Source organism: Kogia breviceps, chromosome 15 (assembly GCF_026419965.1).
Source record: "Kogia breviceps isolate mKogBre1 chromosome 15, mKogBre1 haplotype 1, whole genome shotgun sequence".
Taxonomy (NCBI): domain Eukaryota; kingdom Metazoa; phylum Chordata; class Mammalia; order Artiodactyla; family Physeteridae; genus Kogia; species Kogia breviceps.
Window position 1 is genome coordinate 89222796 of NC_081324.1, and position 27678 is coordinate 89250473.

Below are 27678 nucleotides of genomic sequence, written 5' to 3' on the forward strand. Positions count from 1 at the left end.
CTCCCTGGGCTGACCTTGCAGCTAGGAGTGGCATGTGACCAAGATCTGGTCAATAAAATTTAAATGGAATTTGCTGGGTGGAATTTCTGGGAAACGTGTCTAAAAGGGGCAGAGACTCAGCTGGTATAGGTGGGGTTTGTTTTTGGTTTGGGCCTTTTATCTACAGCCCTTCCCCCTTTCTCCTACCTGGAACTAGGACTCAATGTCTGGGGCTGGAGCAGCCATCGTGTGACCATGAGGTGGAATGCCACACGAGAGGAAGCGGGGAGCTGCAATTCAAATGGGGTTGGGCTCTTGAGGACATCTACCAGCCTCGGGATTTCATGTTTACAAGAAAAACAAAGCACAGTGCAGTTAGGGCATGTCAGTTGGGGTTTTGTCAGGACTCTGGATTCTTCACCCAGAGAGACAAGGTGGTTCAAGTTAGGAATAAGAGGACACTGCAACAAGAAAGGCCAAGCCGCCTTCCCCGGCCAGTGGCCTCCCACCCAAGGAGGACTTGGCTGCCCACCCTGAGCCGAGAGTCTTCCAGGGACGCGGATGGAGCCGCCAGCTTCCGAGGACCACCCCCCCGAACATCCTCTCCCCCAGAAGAGTCATTTCACACTTGGCCAACCCACTCCCTCCAGCACAGGAACCTGGGCTATGTGGGCGGCTGCGATTTTTCAACTTGGAAGGAAGCGTGGCTTTCAAGCTTCCAACTGCTCTTTGAGTCACTGATTTCCATCTGTCATAGCAACTTGAGCCAATATTCTGAGAGAGGAAACAGCCCAAATGGAGAGGCTGCGGGTCACAAGATAATCCGAGAGGGAGAAGCAGAAGGAAGCCGCCTCGGGGAACCGGGTTGGACAGGCCCGTGAGGTACGGCCTCGGCGTCGGGACAGCCTGTGGACGCACGGCCGCTGGCCGCCCAGAGAAGGGGGCTCCGTCGGCAGGGTCCCCACAGGGCCAGGCCGGGCCAGTTGGACGGACCCGCCGCCCTAAGACCACTACGATTTAAAACAAAGTAACAAAATCAATAGTGAAAAAGCACTAAGTATCTGACAAGGCGGGGAGAGATCACCCGGATGAACCTGAAGGACAGCAGGGGGGCAGATCTGGGAGACGAGGCCAGGACTTGCTGTCTCCCCGGAGGATGTTCGGAACCCTGTGGACTTGGGGGCGCGGGGGGAGGACGTCAGAGGGCCAGACGGAGCCCCGTGTGGGGCGTACAGCCTCCGGGCGGCCTCGAACGGGGTGGGAGGGGCTCCACTGAAGAGCCCCCCACCCGCCCCAACCCCGAGCCTGGAGGAGCAGGTGCAGATCCTGCCCGTCCGGGCCTCCAATGAGGCCGCAGCTCCACGTTTCTGGACGACGACCAGCACGCAGCAAACACACCAGGACACTCGAGAGAACAGACAGGCTTCAGACGGGCGCCGCCGGGTGCTGGGCCCTCACGCTGCGCTCGGACCAAAGAGGCCATCGGCCTCCTCGCCTAACACCGCCCAGCAAGCGGGATGCCACGGGACGCAGTGGAGAAATGCCCGGCCCCGGCCCGGCGCCCGCCGGGCTCCAGGCGGCGTCCTCCCAGCGCCTGTGACCTTGGGGTTGGGGGGATGGGAGGGGTGGCGACGGCGGCCCCGGCTTCCCTCTTTTCTTCCCCTGTGAGACTTTAGGCTGATTCAACGTGCCTGATTATTAATTTTGATGATTACAAAGCGGAGATGAAAGCGAGAGCCCCTGGTTCGCCTTCGAAGATAACATCCCTCCCAGCTGCAGTTTTAGCCGCTCTCTCCAAACACAACAGCTAATTTCACTACAGACAGGTCTTTTAAGATTCCCTGGAGACCCAAACCAATAACATATTGTCAATAGTGGGAAGACGGACTGCCCTTCTGAAACCATGAAGTCATGAATATTTTGCAGGACGTGGCAATACCTGTAAAATATATTCTCACTGAGACTAAGACAGTATTTGCTAAATCTTCATACATAATACTCATGTTCAACTAATATGAATATTTATGGGGCCAAAGCCTGGGAGATAAGGGATGACGGGAAATATCTGGCGAAATGCGTTTCCGAGCCGTGTCACTCTGTAAAGCACGTGGGCCGTGGAATGTCCCTCGGGCAGCTCCTGTGCCGACCTGCCCCAAATTTGGGCCTGATCACTGCTGGGGAGTGGGCGCGGGGGACATCTGGGCGTCCTGTCCCTTCAGTGGTGACCTGGCTCTGAGCGAAGCCGCCCAAGGATGTCAGGGGGGCTGGGGCCCGACCTTCCCCACGCCCACTGCATCGGGCTCCCGTCCCGACGGCAGAATCTCCCGGGAGATGCTTGTCCTGTGGGCCAGCCCCGTTCTGGGGGTCACAGGCAGGAGGAGACCTCAGAGCCCACACTCAGGTCCCCAGGGAGCCGAGGGTCTGGGCAGCCCAGAGAGTGAGGTTGGCTCTGTCCCCCTAGCCCCACTGGGCGGGTACAGAGGGCCCAGCCCCACCCTGGGCCTAGCTGCTGACATCCCGGGGCAGGGGCTGCCTGCCTTGCTCGGGCCAGAGCCCCAGGACCTTGTGCATAGTAGGTGCTTATGAATGAATGAATGAAGGCACATAGGCATGAATGAATGAATGAAGGTACATATGCATGAATGAATGGGCCACTGCAGGGCGCCCACCGAAGGAAACGGAACTGGAGCCAGGGGTGTTGGCCCCAAGCTCCGTCTGGAGAGAGTGTCCTTCCAGACAAAGAATGACGGTCAAGCATAAGAATTCACGCTCACCCTGGAGATGCAGAGCGCCCCATGGCGTGGTACCCCCAGCTCAGTCAGCCTGGGCTTCGGAACAAGGACCACTGACAGGGGGCCTAACGGCAGACATCTCTTTCTCACGGTTCTGGAGGCTGGAAGTCCGGATCTAGGCAGCAATCTGGTTCCTGATGAGAACCCTCTCCCTGCCTTGCAGATGGCGGCCTCCCTGCACGTCCTCAGTGGTCCTTCCTCGGTGCGTGACGCAGAGAGAATGAGATCCCCGACCTCCTCTTCTCATGAGGCCGCTAATCCCACGATGGGGGCCGCACTCATGACCTCACCCCCCCCAACCACATTCCAGAGGCCCCACCTCCTAACACCAGCCCACTGGGATTAGGGCTCCAACATAGGAATCTGGGGACACAGACATTTAGTCCGTTGCATTCCACCACTGGCCCCCCAAATTCATGCCCTTCTCTCATGCAAAGTACACTCACTCCTTCCCAACAACCCCCAAAGCCTTCATCTGCTCTAGCATCAACTAGGAAGTCTCAAGTCAAGGGCTTCTCTAAATGTGTACCAGCCACTCACGTCCCCTCACATCTGAGCCACCCGGACAGCTGTGGCGCTGGGCTCTCCGGCGCCCAGAGCCAGGCCGGGGCGGAGTCCGGTGTCTCCTTTTGCTCCTGGTCCAACCCCTCCGCTGCGCACCCTAAATAAAGCTGGAATGTTTTTGAGTTGGGGGGCTGGAGCCAAGCCACCAAAATTCAAACCCCACCTCCACCCACGTCCTAACTTCAGGCGAAACGCTCAGCCCTTGTGTGCCTCCATCGGGGCGAAGGGGGCGGTGCCCCCGTCCCAGGGCGGCTGTGGGGTTGAAGGAGATGGCGTGCGTGACGCTCAGGTCGATGGGTGCTTGTGTTATTTGTCCTTCTGGCAACACACAGTCGGATGTCTCCCGACACGGGGGCTGTTCGCGTTTCCCTGCCGTCTGGGTTTCTCTCGCCCACGTTTAGTATCCCAGCCACTCCCACCAGGACACGGGAGTCATGGGCCCGCTGTCAGGGGCCTTGGAGAAGACGCGAGGCCAGAGAGGCACGGCTGCAGCCAGATGGGGGCAGGTACGTGCGACCACGGCTACGGCCGCAGTAGGGAGAGCAGCTCCCCGTGGGGGGTGGTCCGCAGGCTCCAATCTGCAGAACCGCTGCGGACAGGGCTGGCTGCCGAGTCAGGACAGACCAGACATGCAGCGCCTGTCCCCGACCCACCCTCAGAATCGCCCTCGACAGCTCCGTGGCCTCCTGGCTCCTCGCAAGAGCTGGGATGAAGCGAGACCGGGAAGAGGGCTGGGGAAGCTGTGGTACCCACCCGCCCGAGGGGGTTCCCTGTAATCCCAGAGGCCCCTCCAGCCGCAGGGCCCCCGGTCGGCGGCAGAGTCCTGGGCCGGGAAAAGCTGCCTTTCCGGAGGGAGGCGGAGTGCAGCGTGACGACACTTGCTCTGAGTGGCCCTGACTGAGGACCTTGGGCCCTTCTGACCCCAAAGGCCACCAGGTCAGGAACAGAGACGCCAGCCCTTCCGGCAGCGGAGGCACCTTGGCAGCGGGGAGATGAAGGCCTAGAGCTCAGCACTGTGACTTCCGCAGGTCTCGGAACCACGTGAATTTTCTCGGGACAGCTCTCTGGACACGCTCACTGCCAGCTGCCGGGAGTCTGCTCTGATATCTGCAGCCCGGGAGGGACGCGTGCCTCGCAGGCCTGCACGCGGGGGCAGCAGGGGCTCCCTGCGGCCCCGGGCAGCGCCTAGCGCTCCCTGACCGTGCCACAAGGCGGGGCCGCCCTCACACCGGGGCCACGCCGGATGCGAGGCCGTCCTCCTCACACCCGTGCCAGGCCAGCTGTTCATCTCCACAAGGGTGCGCGGGGCCCCGCCTCCTGGCCCTCTGTCCTCCGCCAGCCATTCCAGGTGCCTGTCCGCCTTCCTCACTGCTTGGCTTTGCACCCTCTGTGGGGTCTCCTCCCATATTCATTCACCCATCATCCACCCACCTCCCCACCCATCCCCCGTCCACTCAAACATCCTTCCTTCCTCCCTCCCCGCAGCCATAAAGCAATCCACTCATCCAGTGAACAAACATTTACTGAGCAACTATTATGTGCCAGGCATCACATGCCAGCCAGCCGTCCACATTCTGCCTCATTTCACTCCTTTTCCTTCCGTTGTCTTTGCTCACATTTCTGAGGACCTGTTATGTGTCAGGCACTTTCACATGCATCATCTTGTCTAATCTTCTCAAAATCCTTTCATGGAAGGATGATCACCCTCCCCATTTCACAGATGGGAAAACCGTGGCTCAGCGAGGGGAACTGAGCTGCCACGGTCACCCAGGTGGGGTTTGGGTCGTCTCTCCGACTCCAGTGTGCGGCTCCAAACTCCTCTCCTTCCAGGAAGCCCTCCTGGCCTTCAACACAGCCCGTCAACACAGCGCTCTTTCTTGTCACTCACACTCACTGCCTCAGAGAACAGAGAGTGCCAGGCAGTTGCCTCCCCGCTACCTGGCTGTAAACTCAGAGGAAGGCGCCCAGGCTCTGAGCTTTGGGCACCGCCCCCCAACCCCCGCGACACCGTGCTCTGCACAACGGCCAGCGTGGGTTCTGTGAATAAAGTGCGAACTGGATGAAACCACCTCCCTGATCTCCCCTCCCCAACTTCCCGTGGGTGCCTGGGGGCCATGCATTTTTCTGCAGGGGTGGGGCTGTATCAGAAAGGGAAGCACAGGGCTGGCAGAGTCGGTGAGGGTGAGGTCGGGGACTGTGGACCAAGGGAAGGGGGAGCTGGGGCGCTCAGCCAAGTCAGCTGAGCAAGAACTACGCGCCAGGCACCGCCCAAGAGCTCGCGTGCTTCCCTCACTTACTTCTCACGGTGATACCCAGAGATAATTAGTGTTTCATCCCATTTTACAGGTGAAGAAACTGAGAGCAAGGCTGTGAAGGAAGCTGCCCCAGGCTGCAGGGAGCAGGGCTGCTTACCCAGGCAGTCTGGCTCTGCAGCCACATCTTAGCTGCAAAGCTCTGCCCCACCAGGGAAGGTAAACGTTTTTCCTTCCCTGCGTCCACCGCTAAGAGCTCAAGCACACGGAATACAGACACACCTTCCACGGCCTGCTCACACAGTGTGAAAATAGCCCCTTGCATAACCCAGGCGCTTTCTGCTACTTTCTTTCTTCCTCTGAAATAAAACCGAGGCTTGCTGGGTCTCAGATGCAGGCTGCACCCAGAGCTGGCTTGACTGGACTATTCTGTTAAAAGTACAAGCAGTCCTTTTCGCTCTCGCCGGAGGCATAAGCCCTCGCCACCAAGCTGACCAGGCTGATGTCCTCCCAGCCCATCCCCAGGGAGGTGGCCCAGGGCAGGGACCCTGGCGCCAGCGTGCCGGGGTCCAAACCCCACCACGACCGTCCGCCCTGGGACGTCAGGCCCGAGAGGCAGGAAGCCGTGCCTCAGTCACGCCTGACTCGGCGTCAGGAACACGTGAGGAGTGAACAACGCACGGATAAAAGAGATTTTCCAGCATTCCAGAGAGGGAGGGCTTCCGCCTGCAGGGGACCCATCTCAGCGGGGAATCGGCCTTGCCCCGCCCTCCTTTGACACCTGGCTAATCTCCCATCAGGGGCACCTGTGCTTTTTGAGAGCAGCACAGAGAAGCTGACCAAACTGTTCCAAGACCTGGATCCCATCTGGGAACGTCCTCAGTGGGACATCGAATATGGAAATGGATGGAGACTTTGTTTTGTCGAGTTTCCAGCCAACGAAGGATAAGCTGTCCTTTCAGAATATAGTGCTGAAACTTTGAAATATGCAGATTGCTGAGCTGAATTATAAATGCAATCACTTAGCCCCGGCACCCCCGAGGCAGGCGAGGATCACCGCCTGCGTGAATTACTCCTAGAAGCGCTGCCCCGCTGGATCTGCAGCCCGGGTGAGGTGGGTGAGGTCCGCTCCCCCCAAGGGAATTACGCGAGGGGTGTTTCTCTCAGGGTGAAGCATCCCTGCCTCTCGTCCCCTGAAAATGCCAAGGCCCAGGTCTGCCCAGCGCTAACCTCTGTGAACGGAAGTGGCCTCGGCTGTTCTGACTCACCAGGTCAGCTGGGGTCAGAGCCAGACCAGCAGGCAGAGGCGCACAGGCAAAGAAGAGGAAAACAAGCAAAGCCAGCGCGCTCTTAATCTTCTCAGGGTGAGTGGAGTGTAATTGCAGGCAGCTCCAGCGGAGGAGAAGGGAAAAGGTGATTCTCGCCCGCGGCCGAGGCTGTGTGAGGCCTGGGCTTCGGTTGGGGGCATCGACGATTTTCTCACTTTCTGTAGTAAATCGACAGCAGTGGAGGAGCTGTGAGACGGATGCGGGGGGATAAAGGCCACTCGATGAACGACCCGGCCAAGCGATTAAATGCTGCCATTTTGAAGCGCAAGACCTGCCAGGACCTGGGATTCAATCCCGAGCAAACTGCAGCTATTCTTTCAGCCCCGGCGGCTTTGACGGTTGGGGTTGGCAATGCAGGACATTTTAGCTCATAAAGCAGATTCAGGGAGGATGGAGATAGATGAACTCAAGCTGGAAAGGCCCCAGAACCAGCGGGGAGCTACTTCTGGAATTAAAACTCACAATGAATAGGGAAAGCTTTCTGATGAAATGCACATGCCCTACAGGTGGGAGACGGTCTTCAAAACGGAGCTGCTCGTGCACAGAAGGGGATCGGCAAAGCCCCCTGGAGAAGCCGGCTCTCAGGGGTGGGCGGGCTGGGACAGCAGTGCCACGGAGGCAAGGGGTGGTCCGGTGGGGCAGCCGGCCCCTCTCTGGCCTCAGGAACCTCCCGGGCGCTTCTGAGACTCGCACCCGGCCCCTTCTCCACGACGCTCTCCCGCGGGCTCCACCCAAGTGCGTCATTCATGCTTTTGTCGCCTAAGCGGTACCGATGAGGCGTCCTCCCGGTGCCAGAGCTCGAGGCCCTCGCTGTCCTCACGTGGCTTGTGCTCTCGTGTGACGTCTCAATCCCCGTCGCAGGTGGGGAAACCTTGGACGCCTCCCCCAATTCAGCTTCTCAGCTGTGACGTCTGCCTACTGCCAAAGCAAGCACCACAGCACGGGGAAGACGGCTGCACGAGGAGCTAGTGTTCCCCCTGTGGCCGAGGGTCCAAGGGAAACGCATCCTCTCCACCCTCTCTGCTTCTCACCTTCCCCGGGGCCTCCTGGCCCCAGCTCCTATAGGCTTCGACGATTAGAACTCAGGGTGCCAGGCTCTTGGGAGGATTTCAGCTTCCCTATCTGAAACCTGGGCCCCGCTGCAGCGGAGGCAGCCTCGGGGACACACGCCCCTTGGCCACATGACAGCCCAGCCCCCCCCTCTTTCCAGCCCTTCCTCCACGCCCGCACCCCCCTACCAGCCCCTCCGCTGCTCTGATGCAACCCGGGCTTCCCAAAGCGTGGGGTCGGAACCCTGGCAGCACCGGCACGCGGGACAGGACTGCTGGCAGGAAATGAACACGGTGTCAAACAGCATTGACTCGTGCCATGCGACTTACCCCCTTTTAAAGTCTGTCTCGATCTCCCGATTTCTTCGAGGAGAAAGTATTGGTTTCATGCCGATATATCCCCCATACTTGAGAATCTCCCTTTGAACAAAGGCTTCTGGCTCAGAGCCTCCGGTGACAGCTGCGTCACGCCGGAATGAAAGAGCACGATTTTGTTTCCATTGCATTCATTCACAGAGTCCCCTCCTGCTTATGGGTACAGTGGTGACTTGCAATTGTCTTTTTAAATAAATTTATTCTAAACAAAAGCAATCAGTTGTTTAGAGAAAGATCCGCTCACTCGCTCATCCAACAGGTATTTATAGAGCACTAACTATATGCAAGGTACCTCCCTAGACCCTTGGCATTTAGAGTTGTGAATAAAACAGACAAGAATTCCCACGCTGAGAGGAATAGCAGAACAGGTGTTGTGCACAAATATGGTAAAATAGTACCAGTCTTATGTGAATGTCTTTAGCTTGAGAGGGAGCAGGGGCAACAAGTACCCCTTCGCAATGGAGGGCAAGTGGCGTTGGCAGGGCTGGCGGGAGGGGGCCTGCACCTGAGACGTCCAAGGCCATTGCCTGATAGATCACAACTGCACCTGCCGTTATTTTAACTTGAACTTTTAATAAGTGCAGAAATGTAGATCATTCTGAAGCAAGTGTGCTTTTAGCAGCTGCCATCACTAACTTTCTAAACAACCTGGGGCAAGTCCTGCTGTCTCACTGGCCCTCAGCTTTCCCATCTGTACAACGGGCCCATGGCTTTGACTTCTGACTGTAATGGCTTTGACCTCTGACTGTAAAGCACTTGGGCTGGGGTGGGAGTCTGGTTAGAGGGAATTAATGCACATGTGTCTGAATTTTAAGAACCAACCAACCAACCCAAATGGAAACCCTCCCATCCCATCCCCAGCTTGAATTCAGCCTCTGCTCCTAAGGGGTCATAAGAAGGCAGAAGCGCTTGAACATACGGTCAACTGAATGGGACTCTTTTCCCTTCTCACTGAGCTTAGAGGTTCTCCAATTCCACTTTCGAAAGACTCACTGTGCCAGTTGCAGGCAACGGAGCCAGGGATGCTGTATTTTATGTGCAATTTAAGATATTCAGAAGGATGATTTTTGTCTATAAACACTTTCTCTTGCCTTGAGCACTGAATGTAGAAGCAAAGTCTCGTGTACATACAGGATGTGGCTACACTGCATTTCCTTAAAGAATATTTTCCCCTGGGTCCTGTGCATTTGAATCTACACACACCACTTAGCAAGTCTTTGCTGAGGTCAACAAGACATCTCGAGTACGGGTCACTGGACCAGCTAAAGAAAGGGTGTGGGGAGAGTTGGGGAGGATACCCTGCCTCTGGGCCCCGCTCCCGGGGACAGCCTTCCCTTCCCACCAGCTCCTTCAAGCCAGGAGAGGTATTTCTAGAAAGCAGCCAAGGCAGAGGAAATAGAAGCAATAAATCAATTTTGTCTGGGTCTCTCGCTCTCCTTTCTAACCTCAGCTGAATTCGTATCGAGTAGAAACCCCAGGAATCCATTTCCGATTTCTTGCATCTAAAGCACGACAGACACTAGCGCAAAGGGCAGCGGCTCGCCTCTCCCGGAAGCATTTCTCTTTGCCGCCCTCCAACAGCTTTTAACACAGGAATCGGTGCCAGTTTGAAGGGGTGGGCGCTGCTTTCGCACAGCTTCTGGTGAACACGGGTCAACCCCAGCCCTGCACTGTCCTATCCTTAGGGACCGACCTGGCATGAGCGTTAGATTGGGGCTCTCTTGTCATTTCCAGGAACAAATGCCGAATGACCCCCGGGTGAGATGCTACGCTAGGCACACGGTCTAAGAGAGGGACGCAAGACGGACTCACCAAAGAGTGGGGTTGGGGGGAGGGGACAGAGAGACAGAGCGGTTGGAGGAAGGGGTGGGTAAGGAGAGGAGAAGGAGAGAGGGACGTCGATGAGGAGGAAGAGATCTGCTCGAGGGAAGCGGGAGAAAAGATTTTAAAAAGGAGAAAGGGGTGGGAGGAGAAGCAGGAGGAGGAAAGCGAGGAGGAAGGGAGAGAGGAAGGAGGGAGAAGCCAGGAGACCGGAGAGGGAGGGGCTGGGGCGAGCCTGAGGATGACACCCCGCTTCCCCGAGGCCCTTCTTCGTCTCCCATCACTGTCGGGAAAGTCGGGCGAAGGTCTTGGCTTTTTCTGCCCCCAAGAATCCTGGTCCCTTCTCGCCTTGAAGGGTGGGGAGAACGGCTCTCGGTGCTGAGCTGCCCGTCGGGATGTGCCAGTGTTTTTATATGACCCTCTGGTTTCCCCAGAAAACAGACCATAACGCCCTGGCAAATACACGTCAATAAAGCCGCGTGCCGCCACTGGGGCGCGCCGCCTTCCCGGAGGTGAATCGCTGCCGGAAGCCGGAACGGTCACGCGGCAGTTAAACCAGACTTTTCTCCCCTCGTGCCTCCGGCTGAGCCCGAGAGATCACAAAAGCCACGGAGCCCACCAAAAGCACCTCCAGCGAAAAACCAGGAGGAGTTCGGGGGTGAGAGGTGAGAAGGTGCTTAGGGAAGTCAGAGGATGCTCTGCCTTCCCCGGGCAGGTGGGCGAGGCCGCGGACAGCGCCTGCGTCCCGGGCGTCACCAAGCCTCAGGGTCAGAGCCGCCTGTCCGAGGCCGGCTGGGCCTCCAGAAGGAAATCCTGAGATGACGCTCGCGTCGTGGGGGCGACATGCAGAACAGGCCCTGCCTGTGCAAGCTGGCTCCCAGACAGCTCCTGCCGGAGCCTGCCGCTGACGCTGCCTGAGGGGCGTTGCCGGCTCTGCTGATGCAGAAACCAGAATAGCACAGGACAGAGGGGAGCCCACGAACGCGGTAAGCGCGAACTTTCCTCCTCGGGCCTCGGCCCCGAGTGAACCGCGCGGGAGCGGCGGTCGCTTTGTTCTTCTCCGCTGCATCACCAAGTGGAAGAAGAGTCCGCCTCCCCCTCCCCTCACCCCCGGCTGCACGCTGGCCCCGACCCTCCTTGGCTCCCAGGGTGACCCACACCTGCTTGGGATGAAACGAGGAGCCCACCTCCAGGAGCTGGGCGTCCCGTAGAAGCTTCCAAGGACTCCAGGCTCCATCCAGGGAATTCACACCTGCCGAGCCCCCGCTAGGCCCCGGAGCCTCTTCGCCCACGAGCCACAGGCTCCCGGTCTCAGGCGTGGCCCACGGCTCCTTGTGGAGCGAGCCCCGAGCATCCCCAGGACAGGGGGCTGAACGGGCCCAGGGCCCGGGGGCACCTTTCTCCACCAACGTGTAAAGGACATCTCTGAGGGCAGCGTCACCGCCCGACCTCTCTGCACGTCCTCTCTTAACGCACGCAGGTCCTACAACCTCTAGAAGTTCTCTCACATCCCCTCGGGGCCCAAGGCGGACTCCCCTCCTGCGCGCTGGCGGACGGGCGGTCCCCAAGGGTCCACTGCGCGAGTGAACGCGTGAGTGGCCACGCAGGCCGGTGCCCTCTGCCACGCGGAGCCTCCATCGCGATGGGCCCCCTGCCTAATTCCCTCCTAAGAAACAGGAGTTCGATCCCGGCCCTGGCTGGCCACCGGGCCCCTGGGGTCCTCGGAGGTTCTCGCGGTCGGGCGCAGCGCAGCGTCCCAAGCACGGGACGCTTCCCCCCTGCCCGGCGCCTCTGTCCCGAGCGGGGCGCTGGCTCGGCTCACCGTTCAGCTGGGTGTAGACCACCTCCTCCAGGTGGTCGAGGCGTTGCAGGATGGCCTCGCGCTCCGCCAGCGCGCCCACCGTGGCGGGCCGGCTGCGCCCCCGGCGGCCGGCGCTGCGCGCGACCTGCGCCGGGCCCTCCGGGCGGGCCTGCAGGCGGCAGTACACCGAGAAGAGGACGACGCCCACGAACACCAGGATGTTGACCGTCAGCAAAGTTTTGATCCTCCTGGCCACCGCCATGAGCGCGGCTGCAGGCGGGGGCGGCCTCACGCGCGCGGCATCCCCGCGGGCCCGGCGGCCTCAGGAGCCTCCGCCCGGCCCGCTGCCTCGGGGACCGTGCGCCGGCGCGGCTGGCGGCGGGCCGGGGGCCGCGGCGTCCCCGGAGCTGTCCCTTCAGCACCGCCCGCGCCGCCGGCTCAGCGCGCCCCTCCGCCGCCCGGGTTCCCCGCGCGCAGGGGCTGCCCGGGGCCGCGGATGCAGGGGGCACCCGGCATCCTCCGCAGAGGGGCGCGGCCCAGTCTCGGGGGCGGCGGGGCGGGCCTCGGGGCCCGGGGAGACGACGGAGGCGCGGGCCGGCAGCGCTCGGCTGGCGTGCGGCTCCTGCCCGCCCCGCCGCCACGGCGCCGGTGCGGAGTGACGCGGCCGCCCAGCTCATCAGCGTGCAAGCGGGGCCCGCACCCTCCCCCGCAGGCCCGCCCTCCCAGGACGACCCCTCCGGGACCACCCTCCCCTCCCCTCCCCTCCCCTCCCCTGCGGGGCGCAAGGTCCGGCGCGCGCTCCCGGCGCCCGAGCAGGGCGGGGCGGGGCCTCGCGCTCAGGGGACCCCGGCCGAGGGCATCCAGGCGGGGGCGGGGGGCGGAGCGCGCGCGGTCTCTCTCCACGCCCCCTCCCCAGACTTGACCGGCCGGAGCGGGGTCCTGGGGGGCGCCTGGTTAGGGCGGTGGAGGCCGCGCGGATGAGCAGGGGTAGGCGAGGGCGTAGGAGCGGGGACAGTAGGGTCAGAGCCACCTCGGGGGGTCGTCTCCCCCTTCCCCAGGCCAAACGGAACCTACTCCCGGCCGCCCTCGCCTTGCCCCTCTCTGGGGCTGAAGGCGGGGCAGAGCTGGGTCCAAGGACGGGTGCACCGCGCTTGAGACTCGGTGGCACCTAGGGGCACCTCCAGGCGGAACTGCGAAACCCACCAGGAGGGGGGAAAGGCGCAGACCCCTGGGCGCCGGGTGCTCCAGCTCGGGCTCCTCAGACCTCAGGGGAGGGCAAACCCGCCTCACCGCGTCTCCACTCCCACCTCTAATCTAGCCCCCAGCCCGCGTTTTATAGATGAGACAGCCCGGCTCCGTTGGAACCTGAGCGCCCAGAAGGCAGGGGGTTCTGTCTGCTTCACGCTGTCTCGCCAGTGCGTGATGTTTATTTGGTGCTCAGTGAATATTTGTTGAGTGAATAATTGTGGAAACATGCATTAAGAGCTGGCTTTGTGGGGCTTCCCTTCCCTGGTGGCTCAGTGGTTAAGAATCCGTCTGCCAATGCAGGGGACACGGGTTCGAGCCCTGGGCCGGGAAGATCCCACGTGCCGTGGAGCAACTAAGCCCCTGTGCCACAACTACCTAGCCCGCGAGCCACAGCTACTGAAGCCCACGTGCCGAGAGCCCGTGCTCCACCACAAGAGAAGCCACCGCAATGAGAAGCCCGCGCACCGCAACGAAGAGTAGCCACCGCTCATTGCAACTAGAGAAAGCTTGCGTGCAGCAACGAAGACCCAAGCAGCCAAAAATAAATAAAATTTTTTTTTAAAAAAAGAGCTGGCTTTGTGCTGGTCCCTCACTACACAGAGATGAATAAGATACTGACCCTTGGGCTTCAGGGAGCTCTTGGAGCGTGTGCGTGTGTGCACATGTCTGGATGCATGTGTGTCTCTGTGAGTGCATTTTGGTTTGGGGCCACATCATGTGGCATGTGGAACTTCCCTGACCAGGGATCGAACCTGTGTCCCCTGAAGTGGAAGCGCAAATTCTTAACCACTGGACCGCCAAGGAAGTTCCTCTGTGTGTGCATTTGAGTGTGTGTGTTCATATGTGTGTCCACGTATGTGCATTTTGTGTGTCCACAAGTGCATTTATGTGTGTACATATGTGTACGTGTTTGTGTTTGTCCATGTGTGCATTTATGTGTGTGTCCATGGGCATGTGTCTATGTGTGTGTTCATGTGTCTATGTGTGTGTATCCATGAATGAGTGTATACGGGAACTTTGGGATCTTTTGGCTCTTAGTCCAGTGCTCTTTTTGCAAGCATACATTTCTAAACGTCAGGCATACTAGCCTATCCAGCATGGAGGTTTTGTGCCTCTTGGTAGATTGTCTTGAGAGCCAAAAGACCCCTTGCTCCTCATCAAAACTTTCTTTTCTTTCTCAGGAAGTTTGTCCAAGAAAGGCAGAAGACCATCACCAGGAAGGACCGAGCCGCTGGGACTTGAGGCCAGCTGTCTACCGGGTGTTCGCCAGATAAATCACTTGTTCTGGGAGGAAGCCGGGTCCTGCCTTTCATCATCATTCTGGGAGAGTGTTACAGTGCAGTGAGTTTGATAAACGCTGGTCTGTTCTTGATAAATAGCCATTCCCCTGCCCCTCCTTGAGAAATACTGTGTTTTTCTGTGTATAAAATGCCAAGTTGTAAGATGTTTCCCCATTTTACAAGGACGGCTTTTGGAATAAAAATACAAACGGCTAACATTTACACACTTGGTAAGATCGTGCCAGACCCTGTAATAGGTCCTTTATGGCCATTAACCGATTAAGACCAACAGCAACTGGCGTGATCTAATCAAACTATGAGGAAACTGAGGCAGTGAGAGGGCGAAGGCCTTGTTCAAGGTCACGTCAAGGGCAAAGCATGGATCTGGGCTTCAAGCCTAGACAATTTGGCTCCAGAATCAAATTTATTAGCCACTGTCACTCAAGAAAAAAAACAACCAAGCACTTTTCATTATATGTCTATTGAACATGATGTTAAAGTGGTTTTGCAGAAGGGAGCATTATTTTGTCCATGTAAATACATTGTGCTGCGTTCTAAGGTTTAGCAGGAAATGATACATCCCCAACATGCATTAATACTTGGCTACATTTCATTTGAAATACAAGCACATTGACTTGGGAAAATTGGGGGGCACTTTGCAGGGAGGGAAATGCATCAGTCCAGCAAACTGGTATTCGTTTGATTTTTTTAATGTACTGAACGCTCAGCGGCGAGTTGTGAGATGTGCTGAGGTAATGTGGATCTAAGGCAGGACCATGGAAGGAGAAGAACCACCCCCCTTCCACCATGACCGTCTTCCCTCTGACAGAGCTCTGGCTTCCCAGGGCCTTCCTCAGATGCCAGCCCTTCAGAAGCCGCAAGGGAGCCTGCAGTCAGTCCAGAGTGCTGATTTGCCAGCCTGGGAAAACCCTCGCTGGAACTGCGGATACCAAGTGGGAGGGCGTCCACGGGACTAAGGGAGTCTTGTGGTCACCACCTTGAGGAGGGCAGGCGTCTGTGCTGGCTCAGGCCACGGGAAGGCGGAACCAAGGAAACACAAAGTAGCCCTGGGAAGGGACGTGCTAGGTCCTCTGATGTCCTTGAAGTCGGCCTCCGTCCCGAGGTTTGCCTTGAGACAACACTCTTGTCTGAACAGAATTCGCTCGGAGTTGGGCCTTGCCCTTTTGTGGGCCACAGACTGAAACTCAAGATGCACTAGATGATTCTCTCCTAGCTCATGGAGAGGAGGGCATTTCCTGTTCAGAATTCAGTCTGAGTATATGGCATGCGGTGTTTTACTGTATCAGTCAGGAGAGCCTGGGCGATGTCGCAGAAACGGCCAAATCTCAGCAGCTCAAACAATGCAGGGCTATTTCTCGCACAAGCTGCACACCCACGGGGGTCAACAGGGGAGTCCTGCTGACGGCTCACCTCGGGACCCGGTCTTCGGAGAGCAGCCTCCTCGAGCATTGCCTGAGCTGTGCCGAGGGGAGAGGAGAGGAGAGCTTAGGAGGGCCTCACGCTGGTCATTCAGCTCCCAGCCTAGAAGCGACACCTGCTATCTCCACTCAAAACGTATCGTCCAGAAAGCGCCATGCGGACCCCCCTGCACCAGCGGCTGGGGTAGAAGTGAAATTCTACTGTGCACTTGGAAGAGGGCGATCTGGAGATATCTGGGTGAATAACACTCGGGACCCGCACAGCAACCTTCCAGAAAATGAGGATTTTATTCCAAACTCCCCCCCCCCACGCCCTCCCAAACACCAGCCTCCCCAGGGTAGCAACACACGATTGTTGTCAAATTAACATTTAATGCAACCATTTTACGGAAGAATAAAGCAAAGAAAAAAAAAAAGTGCGGTGAATTTTGGTTTAGACAAAGATTCATTGATGAGGTTGGATCTCGGGCATCTGCTCCTGAGCCAATATCCTCTGAGAACTGAAAGCTGAGCTTCTGAACGACGGGGCTCCTCCCCATGGGTATTCTCGGCCGGCAGGGGCCCAAGACGGGGGGGGGGGGCGAGGGGGGCGGGGGGGGCAGAGGTTGTGCGGGCCACAATCACTCGCTGAGTGATTGACCCCCAAGCGCGGAGCTGCAGGAACGCTCCAACAGCTCCAGTTCATGACCAGAGACAAAGCGGGGAGCTGACGACCCGCCAGGGTCCTAGCCCCAGTCTTGTCTCCCCTGCCTCTGACTTAGGCCGCCAGATCTGACTCTAAGCAGCTGTAAAGAGGCAACAGAGATGTGGGCGGAGTCCCTTCATTAACCACGGGCCCCTCTCGGATGCCCCCCATGACAGCTGGTGGGCCCGCAGCCCATTACCCCCACGGATGGGTACATCAGTCCTCGGGCAGGTGGTGCAGGCCACAGTGGGTGGAGAGGCAGGGAGACTTGAGAGCTGCAGGCCAGGCCACCACCTGCCTTCTCCGGGCACAGAGGGCACCCTCCACTGAGCCCAGAGCGGAAAGTAGCGCCAGGCTGACCGGAAGGTGCGTGTAAGGGGTGGGGAGAGGGGAGCAGGGGGTCGTGAGAGGGAGAGATGGTCAGGGAGAGAAAGAGGGGAAGGACGGGGAGCGGGGAGGAGAAAGAATTGGGTGGGAGGTGGGGTGGAAGGGAGCGTTCATCACAATGGAAGATGCTGGGCGTGGCTTCCTGCTGGACAGGAAGTCCTGGAGTCCGCGCGGCTGGTCCCCGTGGGCTTCCCTGGTGCGCGGTGGTTAAGAATCCGCCTGCCAATGCAGGCGACACGGGTTCGAGCCCTGGGCCGGGAAGCTCGCACATGCCGCGGAGCAGCTAAGCCCGTGCGCCACAACTACTGAGCCCGCAAGCCACAACTACTGAAACCCGGGTGCCTAGAGCCAGTGCTCCGCAACAAGAGACGCCCGCACAGCACATCGAAGAGCAGCCCCCGCTCGCCGCGACTAGAGAAAGCCCACGCACAGCAACGAAGACCCAACGCAGCCAAAAATAAATAAATTACATTAATTAATTAAAAACAAAAGAAGTTGGTCTCCATGAGCCCCATCCCCCTTGCCGTCCGTCATCGATGGTGGCATGAGGGCTCCTTCCAAAGCACAGCTCCAGCAGGGCTGCCACACTTCCTCACGCGCTTCCACGGCTCCCTAGTGCCCCCGGGATAAAGTCCGCCCGGCAAGCCTCGGCCTCTGCACACTCGCTCTCCGCTGTGTTCCCAGCATCCTCTCTTGCTGCCCCCGATCACCCCTCACCGCTCGTCGATAAAATGGAAACCTGCGCTGTTTCCTCAACACCCTGCCCTGTGCCCCTGTGCTTGAGCTCAGCTGTCCCTTCCCAGGAATCCCCAGACACTGCTGGCTGCTAATGGTGTTATCACTACCGATTTGCAAACAAGGAAACTGAAGCTCAGAGACGTGAAGTGACCCGCCAGGCCACACAGTGGGGAAGCTGCACAGCCAGAATTGGCACGAGGGCGGTCGTATGCCAGGCCCACACCCCGCCAGGTGGCTCTGCCTCGTTGGAAGCGAACTTGGATCTCAAGACATCCAGACTGTGGGGCCTCAGGTTATATAAATCAGTACATTTCCTGTTTTGGTTAAACTTGCGTGGGCTGGCACCCTACTGCTTGCTAACAAAAGCTTTCTTTTTTAAAAAATTAATTTCTTTTTATTTATTTATTTATTTATTTATTTATTTATTTTTGGCCGTGTTGGGTCTTCGTGGCTGCGCGCGGGCTTTCTCTAGTTGCGGCGAGCGGGGGCTGCTCTTTGTTGCGGCGCGCGGGCTTCTCATTGCGGTGGCTTCTTTTGTTGGGGGGAGCACCGCCTCTAGGCGCCCGGGCTTCAGTAGTTGTGGCTTGCGGGCTCAGTAGTTGTGGCTGGTGGGCTCAGTAGTTGTGGCTGGCGGGCTCAGTAGTTGTGGCTCACGGGCTCAGTAGCTGTGGCACACGGGCTCAGTAGTTGTGGCTGGCGGGCTCAGTAGCTGTGGCTGGAGGGCTCAGTAGCTGTGGCACACGGGCTCAGTAGTTGTGGCTGGCGGGCTCAGTAGTTGTGGCTGGCGGGCTCAGTAGCTGTGGCACACAGGCTCAGTTGCTCCGCAGCATGTGCAATCTTCCCAACAAAAGCTTTCTTACTAACACATGACCCAGGATGTAAGTTCTTAGCTCTAAGAAGGGGTCTCCCTGGGAGTCACAAAAAGATCTACGCTTACCAAGCACTTTGTCCAAGCTGACAGCAGGAAAGCTCAGCACTTTCGGTGACATTTGGAAGCAGTGAGAGTCAGGGTAGGACACGGGCCCCCGTGTGGGCCATCTGACGTCCCTCTCCACTCCGGGCAGTCTCCCCAACTCTGGTTTTCCAGCTGAGCGCCCCCAAGATAGGCAACAAAGCAGAGCCGTCATGCAGGAAGATTTACAACAGACTTTTGTACACGCGTGTGTGCTCGCGGACACAGCGCCCCAGCCGCTGCCTTTCATTTCATTTCGTGTGGAGGAGCAAGCGGGCCCCACCCTGCGTGTACTCAGTCCTCATAAATCAGACGCCTCTGAGCGCCTTCCAGGCCGGCCGGCTCCGGCGGGGCGTCGCTGCCCGGCTCCCGGCTTTCTTCTGGCCGACGGGCGGTCCCGAGAACCGGTGGGCGGGGAGCCCCTTCCAGAGTGCAGGGCGGGGGTCCGTGCGCCCTCTGTGATGCGTCGTGGGGGAAGAAGGCGTGGGGGGCGTCCACGAGCTGGAAGCTGTTCTTCCCGCTGTCTCAGAGTCGCGGCTCCGGGCACCCTCGACCTGCTGACCTCCGCACGCAGTTTCCACCCGACTCACTCTTCCTCGAGGAGCCCGAGCTCTCAGGCCCGTCACCGCCCCGCGTGCCCCGACCCCCGCGGAGCCCCCGCAGTCCGTCTGTCTCGCTGTCGCTCACGGTCCTCGTCACCACGGAGCAGGCATCGGGGCTCCTGGCTGTGTGTGCCAGGGCTTCGTCTCCAGTTCAGACTCTGGGCCGCAGGGACAGTGCCTGGCACCCGGTGGGAGCCTGATAAACGCTTGCTTCCCGTTTCCCGGGACGGAGGAGAGGCGAACTGTGTGGTCTGCCTCGGAGAAGCCAGTGCACACAGACGGGTGGGGTGGGCAGTGCGGGTGCCGGGGACCCCACACTAGCCCTCTTGCGAGGGAGCCAAGGCTCTCGAGGGGACCCTAACCAGCTCGTGTAAGAGTAGGAGCCTCGCCCCGAGGCCGGGGACTTACCTCTGGGAAGTTGCCCAGCTCCGCGCCCTATTCGCAGCTGGAGGTTCGGGGTGTCTGCAAACACAGATCCAGGAAGGAGGGGAAGGCGCTGGCCGGGGCTACTGGTGAAGGCGAGCTGGCAGTGAGCTCTGATCAAAACCTCAATTCCTCACCAAGTCAACAGAGAAGGGGGCGCCGGAGGAGACGGCAGGGAGGGCGTGTGGGTGGCTGAATCGTTCCAAGCTTTGGAGGACACCGGCTTTGCACCCTGTCGTAACTCCGTGAGTTAAGTTTTAGGGGAAATCAATGCTCTCCTGTGCTGGCCAAGAACACATTTCTGCAGCTCTTCCCGTCCCCGACCCGACGGGATCGGATTTGGCCAAAGTGGCGCGTGGGAGAGCGTATCAGATGCACTCGCGGGCCCCCCGGACCTCACCTGCTCTCTGCCCACACGCACGTGTCCCCCCCCCGCACCAGGTGCACCCATGACGCTCCAGGCAGCGGCCACTGGAACCCGCCAAGACGGGTCCAGGTCTGAGGCCGAAGGAGATCACAGCCTCTGCCGGAGCCGGTCCCCTGGGGCCATGTGCGTACAGAGTCGCCGTCGCGCGGAAGCTGCTCAGTGTCCCCCAAGATCATCTCTGGGCCTCCGGGGGCTCGGCCATCGCCAGCATGTCCGGAGAAGGTGGGGAAATGGGAAGCCAGCAAGGAACAGGGAGCGACGCCCAGAGACTCTGTGCCGGGGCTGGCGGCTGCCAGTGCTGTGGCTTCCGGGCACACATGGTGCCGGGAGACCTGTCCGGTGTCCCCAGGACGTCCTGAGGCCGTTCAGGCACAGGAACGTCACCTGCCCGTTTTTCTAAACAAACCGTCTAGAATAACCTGTAACAACCTCGTTAGAAAAACAATCTGTGCTGCACCAAGGCTTCCGGAGGAGCCGGAGCCAGGAGCGTGGGCTTCTCAGTTTTGTGAGCGCCGGCCTGGGCCTTTGCCAGCTCTCACTACTATATAATTTAATCTAATTGATCAATTAAATCCAAATAATTTTTCAACAGGCTGTAATAACAGTTATATAATTTCAGTTCTACATATAATTTTCTTAACGACTTTACCAAAGGAGATTGCTCGCTGGGACTTGCTGTGCGTGTGGGAGCTGTCATCTGCACGACTCGGGGCCCACGCGGCGCCGCGCGCAGAGCTCGCTGCCGGGCGGGCTCGCGTCCCGCCCCCGCCGAGGAGGCGGCTTCCCGGCTCCCTGACCCGTGGCCCTGCTGAGTCAGGTCCGGGCGACGTGTTCAGGTGCGCTGCTCATCAGGCCTCGCGGAGACGCCGCGGCTCTCTGTGTCTCGTCCGTTGCATGACGGATAACAGCCAGGCGCTCAGAACCGCCGAGGCCCGCGCTGAACAGCTATGTTTGGCCGCGGCGAGGCCAGCCGCTTCTCCTGGGCTGGCTCGGCTGTCGCGAGAGGACAGCTCTCCCCTCCACGCACGTGGACCCTTGGCGAGATGACCCGCCCCCCCCACCCCGCGCGGGCTGGCCCGGGCACCTTCTGGAAGTGCCCACGGAGAGGCGAGAGGGCCTGCAGATGCGCAAGCGCTGTCTCAAGCCTCCGGCTGCATCTAGGCTGCTCTGCCCGTGGCCAAAGGAAGGCGTGCGTCACAGTGGGGGACCCGCACCGTGCGAGGCAAAGGGCTGAAGGGCGGGGGCTGCTCCCGGGGTCACAGATGCCGTCAATCTACCCGGAGCTCTTTGGTCGCTGGCCACAGACACTGATCCCGAATAACAAGTGCAGGAATAGGATCTACTGGGAAGATGTGAGCAAGACAGGAGGTGAAGGGAACAGCCGAGCCGGCAGGAAGGCCAGCGCCCCCACGACGGGAGTGGGTGGAGGCCGAGATCGGGGGCGGAGCTCCGTGGGCCTCTGGTTGGACCAGCATTAGCCCTTCTCTGCTCAGCAGCCAGATGCTAAGGAGACAGAGGCCAGCTGCCTTCTCTCTGGAGGGCAGGGAATGGCGTCTGGCCGGTCCCTCCAAGACTTCCCACAGTGGGGCAGCGGTGACCCTAAATAGAAGAGGGCCGCAGTTTCCCGAAGTGGAAGGAGCGGCTGTGGGCTGCAGAAACAACGGAAGCCCCCCGTGTGAAGCTCCTCGGCACCGGCCGTGGGACTCCCCGCAGCTGTCCCTCCAGCAAACTTTCCCAAGAATGCCCTCACCGTGCCCCCAGAATGCAGCTTCGCCCTTGGAGCGGCTCTCGCCATCGCTGGGCGCGGGAGGCTCTGGCTTGAGGTGCTGAACTGCTTCACTGGGGCACCCCCGTCACGGCCGAGCCCGTGCCGTCAGCTCCCGGACTGACATGCATGCATGTGTGTATACACGTGTGTGCGAGCATTGTATATGTGTGTGTGTATACACCTATGTGTGTGCATGTGTTTGTGTGTGCACGTGTGGTGTTCAAGAATGTGCATTGTGTAGTCATGCGTGTGTGATGTGCATTATGTGTGGACGTTTGTGTGGTGTGTGCGTACACGTGTATTGTCATGTGCCACGTGTGTGTGGTGTGCATGTGTGTGCATGCGTGTGCTGTGCGGTTATGTATATGCATGTGTGCGCGTGTGTGTATGTGAATGTGTGTAAGCATGTGTGTATATGTGTGCTGTGTGTTGTATACACGTGTGTGCCTGGTGTGTGTGCATGCGTTTTCATGTTCACACATGTGGTGTGTGCATGAATGTGTGTTGTGTGCTGGTGTGTATTGGGATGTGTACGTATTTGTGTATCATGTGTGGCGTGTGTGCCAGTGGATGTGCGTGCACACGGGTATGTGTTGTGTTACGTGTGCCCCTCTGTGTATGTGTGTGTTCCCACGTGGGGGTGGTTGTGTTGGGGGCTGTTCCTGAGCCTCTGCCTTCCTTCCAGCACTGGGGATCTGAGGGCTCTTGGGTGGCCTGGTGGTGCTGGGCAGGCCTCTGGTGTGTCCTTTGAGATGGGGGACATTTAGAGACTTCTGTGTCCTGGAGACCCCACGTCGAGGGCCACTGAGGGACACACCTGAGTTCAGGCCTTGCTTCTGTGACCTTGGGCAAGTCCCCTCACCTGCCCGGGTCTCAGCCTCAACCTACTTCACCTGTGGAACACAGGGCTGAGCAGCCCCTGGAGGGTCACTTGGGGCTCACGTGCTCAGGGCTGAGCAACGAGTGCGGGCTCGGCGTCCCCAGCCCGCCTCTGAGAGCGTGACGGCCCCCACCGCGGGGGGACGGGGTCGAGGAAGAGCCGGCTGGAGGCGCCCCGCCTCGTTCCGCTCTGGACCCGCCGCTGCGTGTGGCTGCCGGGCCACCCTACCGAGCACACGCACAGCGGCCCCTGTAGCCGACACTTGCTCCCGCATCGTTCTGGAGGCCGGCGGGCCCAGAACCTGCTTCTCGGGGCTGCTCCTTCCGAGGCCCTCCCAGCAGCTGCTGGCACTCCCTGGTGTCCTTGGCGTGCTGCCTCACCCCCTCCACGTCTGCCTTTGTGTGGCCTTCTCCCCGGGTGCGTGTCTGTGTCCAAATCTCCCCTTTGTATAAGGACACCAGTCCCATGGTGGATGAGGGTCTACCCGCTCCAGTACGACCTCATCTTAACTTGACTAATTACATCTGCAAGGACCCTGTTTCCTCGTGGGCTCACGTTCTGAGCTACTGGGGGTTTGGGACGTCAACGTGTGCATTTGGGGGGGACACAGTCGGACCCACGAGAGCCAAGGAGGGGCTCGTGGCCTTGAGCAGAGCACCTCAGCTCTCTTGACTGCCTTTCTGGTCTGAGAAACGGGGGTGCTCTCCACCCTGGCTGTGAGGATTTAAAGAATAAACACATGTAAAATGTGAACAACAGGGCCTGGCGCTTTGGAGGCACCAGGTAGACCTCAGCCATCCTGTTATTCATTGGGATGAGAGTGCAGCGCCCAACTCCCGGCCTGCTGCACCCGCCACTGCCAGACAGACACCAGCTGCTCTGGCCCTGCCTCCCTGATGCCGACTTCCTTCCCTCACTGTGGCCTCGGCCCAGGGCAGGGGCGTGCCTCCAGGCCCCGCCCAGCAGGAGACGATCACCTGTTTCTGGCTCTGTCTCCACTCGAGGGGCTGGGGGCGGAGGGCTCTCAGAGAGCCTTGCGGTGAAATTCCCAGAGTTTCTCCTGAAACTGGCAAGAGAGCTTTCCATTACCTCTCCAGAAGGCTGAGTGCTCCCCCAGACTCCAATCAGAGGCTCCCGTGGGACTCCGTTTTCCCACACAAGCCCCGTTTCAACCTGAACACCAGACTCCTCACACAGCAGACTGCTGAGATTCCCACCCAGCCAGGGAGAACAGGGTGCCCTGGGAACCCCGGGATCTGGACCCCCAGGCCTTGGGAACGAGGGGGATGGATCTGGAGCTCCAGGAGAGACCTTGCCCCCTACACCTGCACCAGGCCTACGGAGGTTCAGGGTCTTGCTCCAAGCCCCTCCGGCTCTACTCTGTATCTCCTCCAGTGCAACGTCATTTCAAAGAGGGCCTTCACACATTCCCAGTCGATCTGCTTTCTTTGGTCCACCAACACGTCTTCAAAAATTCGAGTTATTCGCCAATATTTGCAAAGCAGAATATTTCACATTTAAAAGGATTTCTGGTGTCTCTAGAAGTACTGAGAAATGTGGCCACCCAGGGCTTCTATTTCCTCATGGAAAAAGTAGAGGGAGCTGAGCAAGTACCACTCCTTTTAGAACGACATGCAAATCCAGTTTGCCACACTCCCGTCTGGCCCACTTCGGCCATTTACTTTACCTTTCTGCTCTGTGGACTTTTAAGTTTGGGATCAATTTTATAGAACGCTGACCCCTCTTCAAATCTCCTGTGCCAGGAGCAAAAGTGCTACCACCGTCACCACCATCATCTCCACCTCCTCGACCACTGTCCAAACACATATCCCTATAAACTCACACAGAGACTCTCTGTGTCTCTCCGTCTCTCTCTTTCACCAGATTCATTTCTTTACCTCTGACCTCTTTCAGAGCTCTCTCAACGTATCCAAGTGTTGGCGGCTCATGCAAGTACAAGTTAGTGCAACTGGGTCAGAGCTAGTGGGGGTCAGAGTGGTGGTAGGCGGAGGTGTGGTTGGAACCCTGTGTTAAGAATACCCATCTTGGGACTTCCCTGGTGGTGCAGTGGTTAAGAGTCCACCTGCCAATGCAGGGGACACGGGTTCGAGTCCTGGTCCGGGAAGATCCCACATGCCACGGAGCAACGAAGCCCATGCGCCACAACTACTGAGTCTGCGCTCTAGAGCCCACGAGCCACAACTACTGAAACCCACTTGCCTAGAGCCCGTGCTCCACAACAAGAGAAGCCACCGCAATGAGAAGCCCACGCACCGCAACGAAGAGTAGCCCCCGCTCGCCGCAACTAGAGAAAAGCCCGCGTGCAGCAACGAAGACCCAACGCAGCCAAAAATAAATAAATGAATTTATTTATTTTTAAAAAAGAAAAGAAAAGAGCGCCCATCTTGCACAGACCTCCTGGGGAAGATGTTTTGGTGAACCCTGCTCATACGGTGCATCTCGCTTTGGCTCCATGTCCAGCTGAGGAAGGATATCCATGCCATTATTTTCCGTTAACAGCTGTCTGGTATTGACTGAGCATCCAAGATTTCTTCAAGGAGCCACCTATCCTCAATCCATTGGTTGAGGTGAGGAAGACCCCGCTTCTAGCTCTGAAACAGTCCAGGGCCCCTCAGGTCAGTGAGCATAGGTGGCCCAAGGACTGCTATGGAGGTGGACACGTGACCCAAGACAGGTCAACACGACTCAATTCTTGGACTTTTTTGTGGAAGACTGGCGAATGGTGCTTTTTTCCCATGGGCTTTGCACATGTGGTGGGATCTGGGTGAGGAGCTGCCGGGGATCATCTTCACAGCGACTGGGGAGCCTGGCTGAGAGTGAAGAGCTCAGCAGGGAAGCAGAGGATGGGTGGAGCGGGAGGCCCCGGGGGCACTTGTTCATTTATTTGTTTTTGGCTGCGCTGGGTCTTCATTGCTGCACGTGGGCTTTCTCTAGCTGTGGCGAGCCGGGGCTACTCTTTGTTGCTGCACGCAGGCTTTTCATTGCAGTGGCTTCTCTCGTTGCGGGGCATGGGCTCTCGGTGCGTGGGTTTCAGGAGCTGTGGCACGCGGGCTCAGTAGTTGTGGCTCGCGGGCTCAGTAGTTGTGGCGCACGGGCTTCATCACTCCGTAGCATGTGGGATCTTCCGGGACCAGGGCTCAAACCCGTGTCCCCTGCATTGACAGGTGGATTCTCAACCACTGCGCCACCAGGGAAGTCCCGGCCCTGGAAGCACTTGAACCCCTGCACCCAGTTGTGCCTGAATCCACTCTCATGACCAATAAATCTGCTCTTCTGCCATTTTGAGTTGGGTTTCTGTCACTTACAATCAAAATAGCCTTGGAATATTCGGCTCCTTTCGCAGAAGACATTTCTGGAAATGTTCCAGGCCCAGGGCTCGAAGGTTACTTTATCCTCTCAGCTTCAACTTCCTTCCTGGAGAAATGGGATACTTGTACCGGCCTCGATGAAATAACGCACACGCTGTGACCCAAGTTGCTGCCTCAGAACCAGCAAGAGGTGGACACTGCAGGCTCTGGGTCATAACCTGACCCCACCCTGCCCAGCTGTAGTGGGGACCCCTGGGCAACAGGGACCAGCATGTTCTCCCGACCCTGGGGACAGCTTCGCCGTGGTGGTCTGGCCTCGAGGATTTCCAGCTAAGCCAGCTGTGCCCTCTGGCAATGAGCACTGGTTCCTTGGGAGGGACTTAAGGCTGGGAAAGGTTGGTGGCCCCCCAGACCCCCTGACACATCCCGAGAGGCAGCACGGGACCACGTCCGCGCCTCTGCCCCAGGGAGTCGTGCTGAGACCCAAGACGGCAGGCTCACAGCCCCGGGCGAGTAGAGCTTTCGGGCAGGACACCTGTGCCCTCGCCTCCTGACTCCCCTGCTCGGCCGCCCTCCGCTCAGCTCAAGCTGACCAAGTTACCATCTCAAAGGGCCGTGGGCCCCCAGGTACTATTTTTCTTGTTTCAGGAGTACTGGTCCCAGAGACAAGCGTCAGCTTTTCACATCTGTAAAATCTCAAGGCGAAAGGGTGAAAGAGAGAGAGTTTGGACCTTCTTCCCACATACAGTCCGCACGCACTGGCCACAACAGCCACCACCTGAGACACACGTGTGCAGGACCAGATGTGTTACGGGGGCTTTCGCTGCAGAGCTTGTTTCCTTGGAGGCTCCCAAGTGCCCCAGTGGATTAATAAGGTGGAGATTCCAAAAATTTCATAGGTGAAACTGGCACCCAGAGACTGACCGACCTACAGATGCAGCACATAATTAGAAACAGACGTGAAAAGAGCACAGGTGGACTGACCCTCTTGTTGCACCGTAAGTCAGACACCCCAGACCCCTAGCTGCCACGCCCTGAGTCCCCAGACCAAGAACCGAGGGTCCCCGTCCCTTCCCCCAGCCCGTCAAACGCCCAGGACCCCGTCTCCTTCCCTCCTCTCTCCTCCACACGCCTTCCCACGGCCCCCAGTACTAGACTCTGTGTCCTGGCGGGAGAGAGGCCAGAGGGGATCAGGGACAGTGACTCAACAAGCACCGCACATTCCTTCCCAAAGAAACCCTTCCTCAAGTAGATGAACTTCGCTCTCCTCTCCTCCTGCCGGTATCCCCACGCCTAGCGGGGCCGCTGATGCCGCGGGTCCAAATGCTTCCTTCCCTGCCTCTCCCCAAGCAAGCTCAGGAAGGAAATACGTAAACAGATAAATGTGAGAAGCGCGTCTAGGAGTGGGCTTGGGACTCACTTAGAATTCTGTGTGATTCTGATTATTATCCTTTCACGCTTTCCAGACCAGTCCAGAGAAAGAGACAGAATTGCTGCAAACTGGCTTCTAAAGCTGGCTTCCCCCTGGGGCGGGGAGTCTGGGCCCCGCTCCACAAGCA

The 27678-nt window shown here is 58.7% G+C and overlaps 1 protein-coding gene across 5 annotated transcripts in view; it reads right to left on the reverse strand.

The window, feature by feature from the left end:
• The window catches only part of GALNT9 (polypeptide N-acetylgalactosaminyltransferase 9), a 121366-nt gene that overhangs the window by 66243 nt on the left and 27445 nt on the right, over positions 1–27678 (reverse strand). The window contains exon 1 of one of the 5 annotated variants that reach the window (XM_059040063.2): positions 11983–12313. The exons of 2 other annotated variants lie outside the window; for them this stretch is intronic. In XM_059040063.2, the coding sequence (XP_058896046.1) occupies positions 11983–12223 (241 nt within the window). In that variant the 5' untranslated portion in view covers positions 12224–12313. Of the gene's footprint in view, positions 1–8294; positions 8660–11982; positions 12316–27678 lie in introns of those variants that run through there. 2 more of the 5 variants (XM_067015957.1, XM_067015958.1) reach the window with 2 other exon arrangements.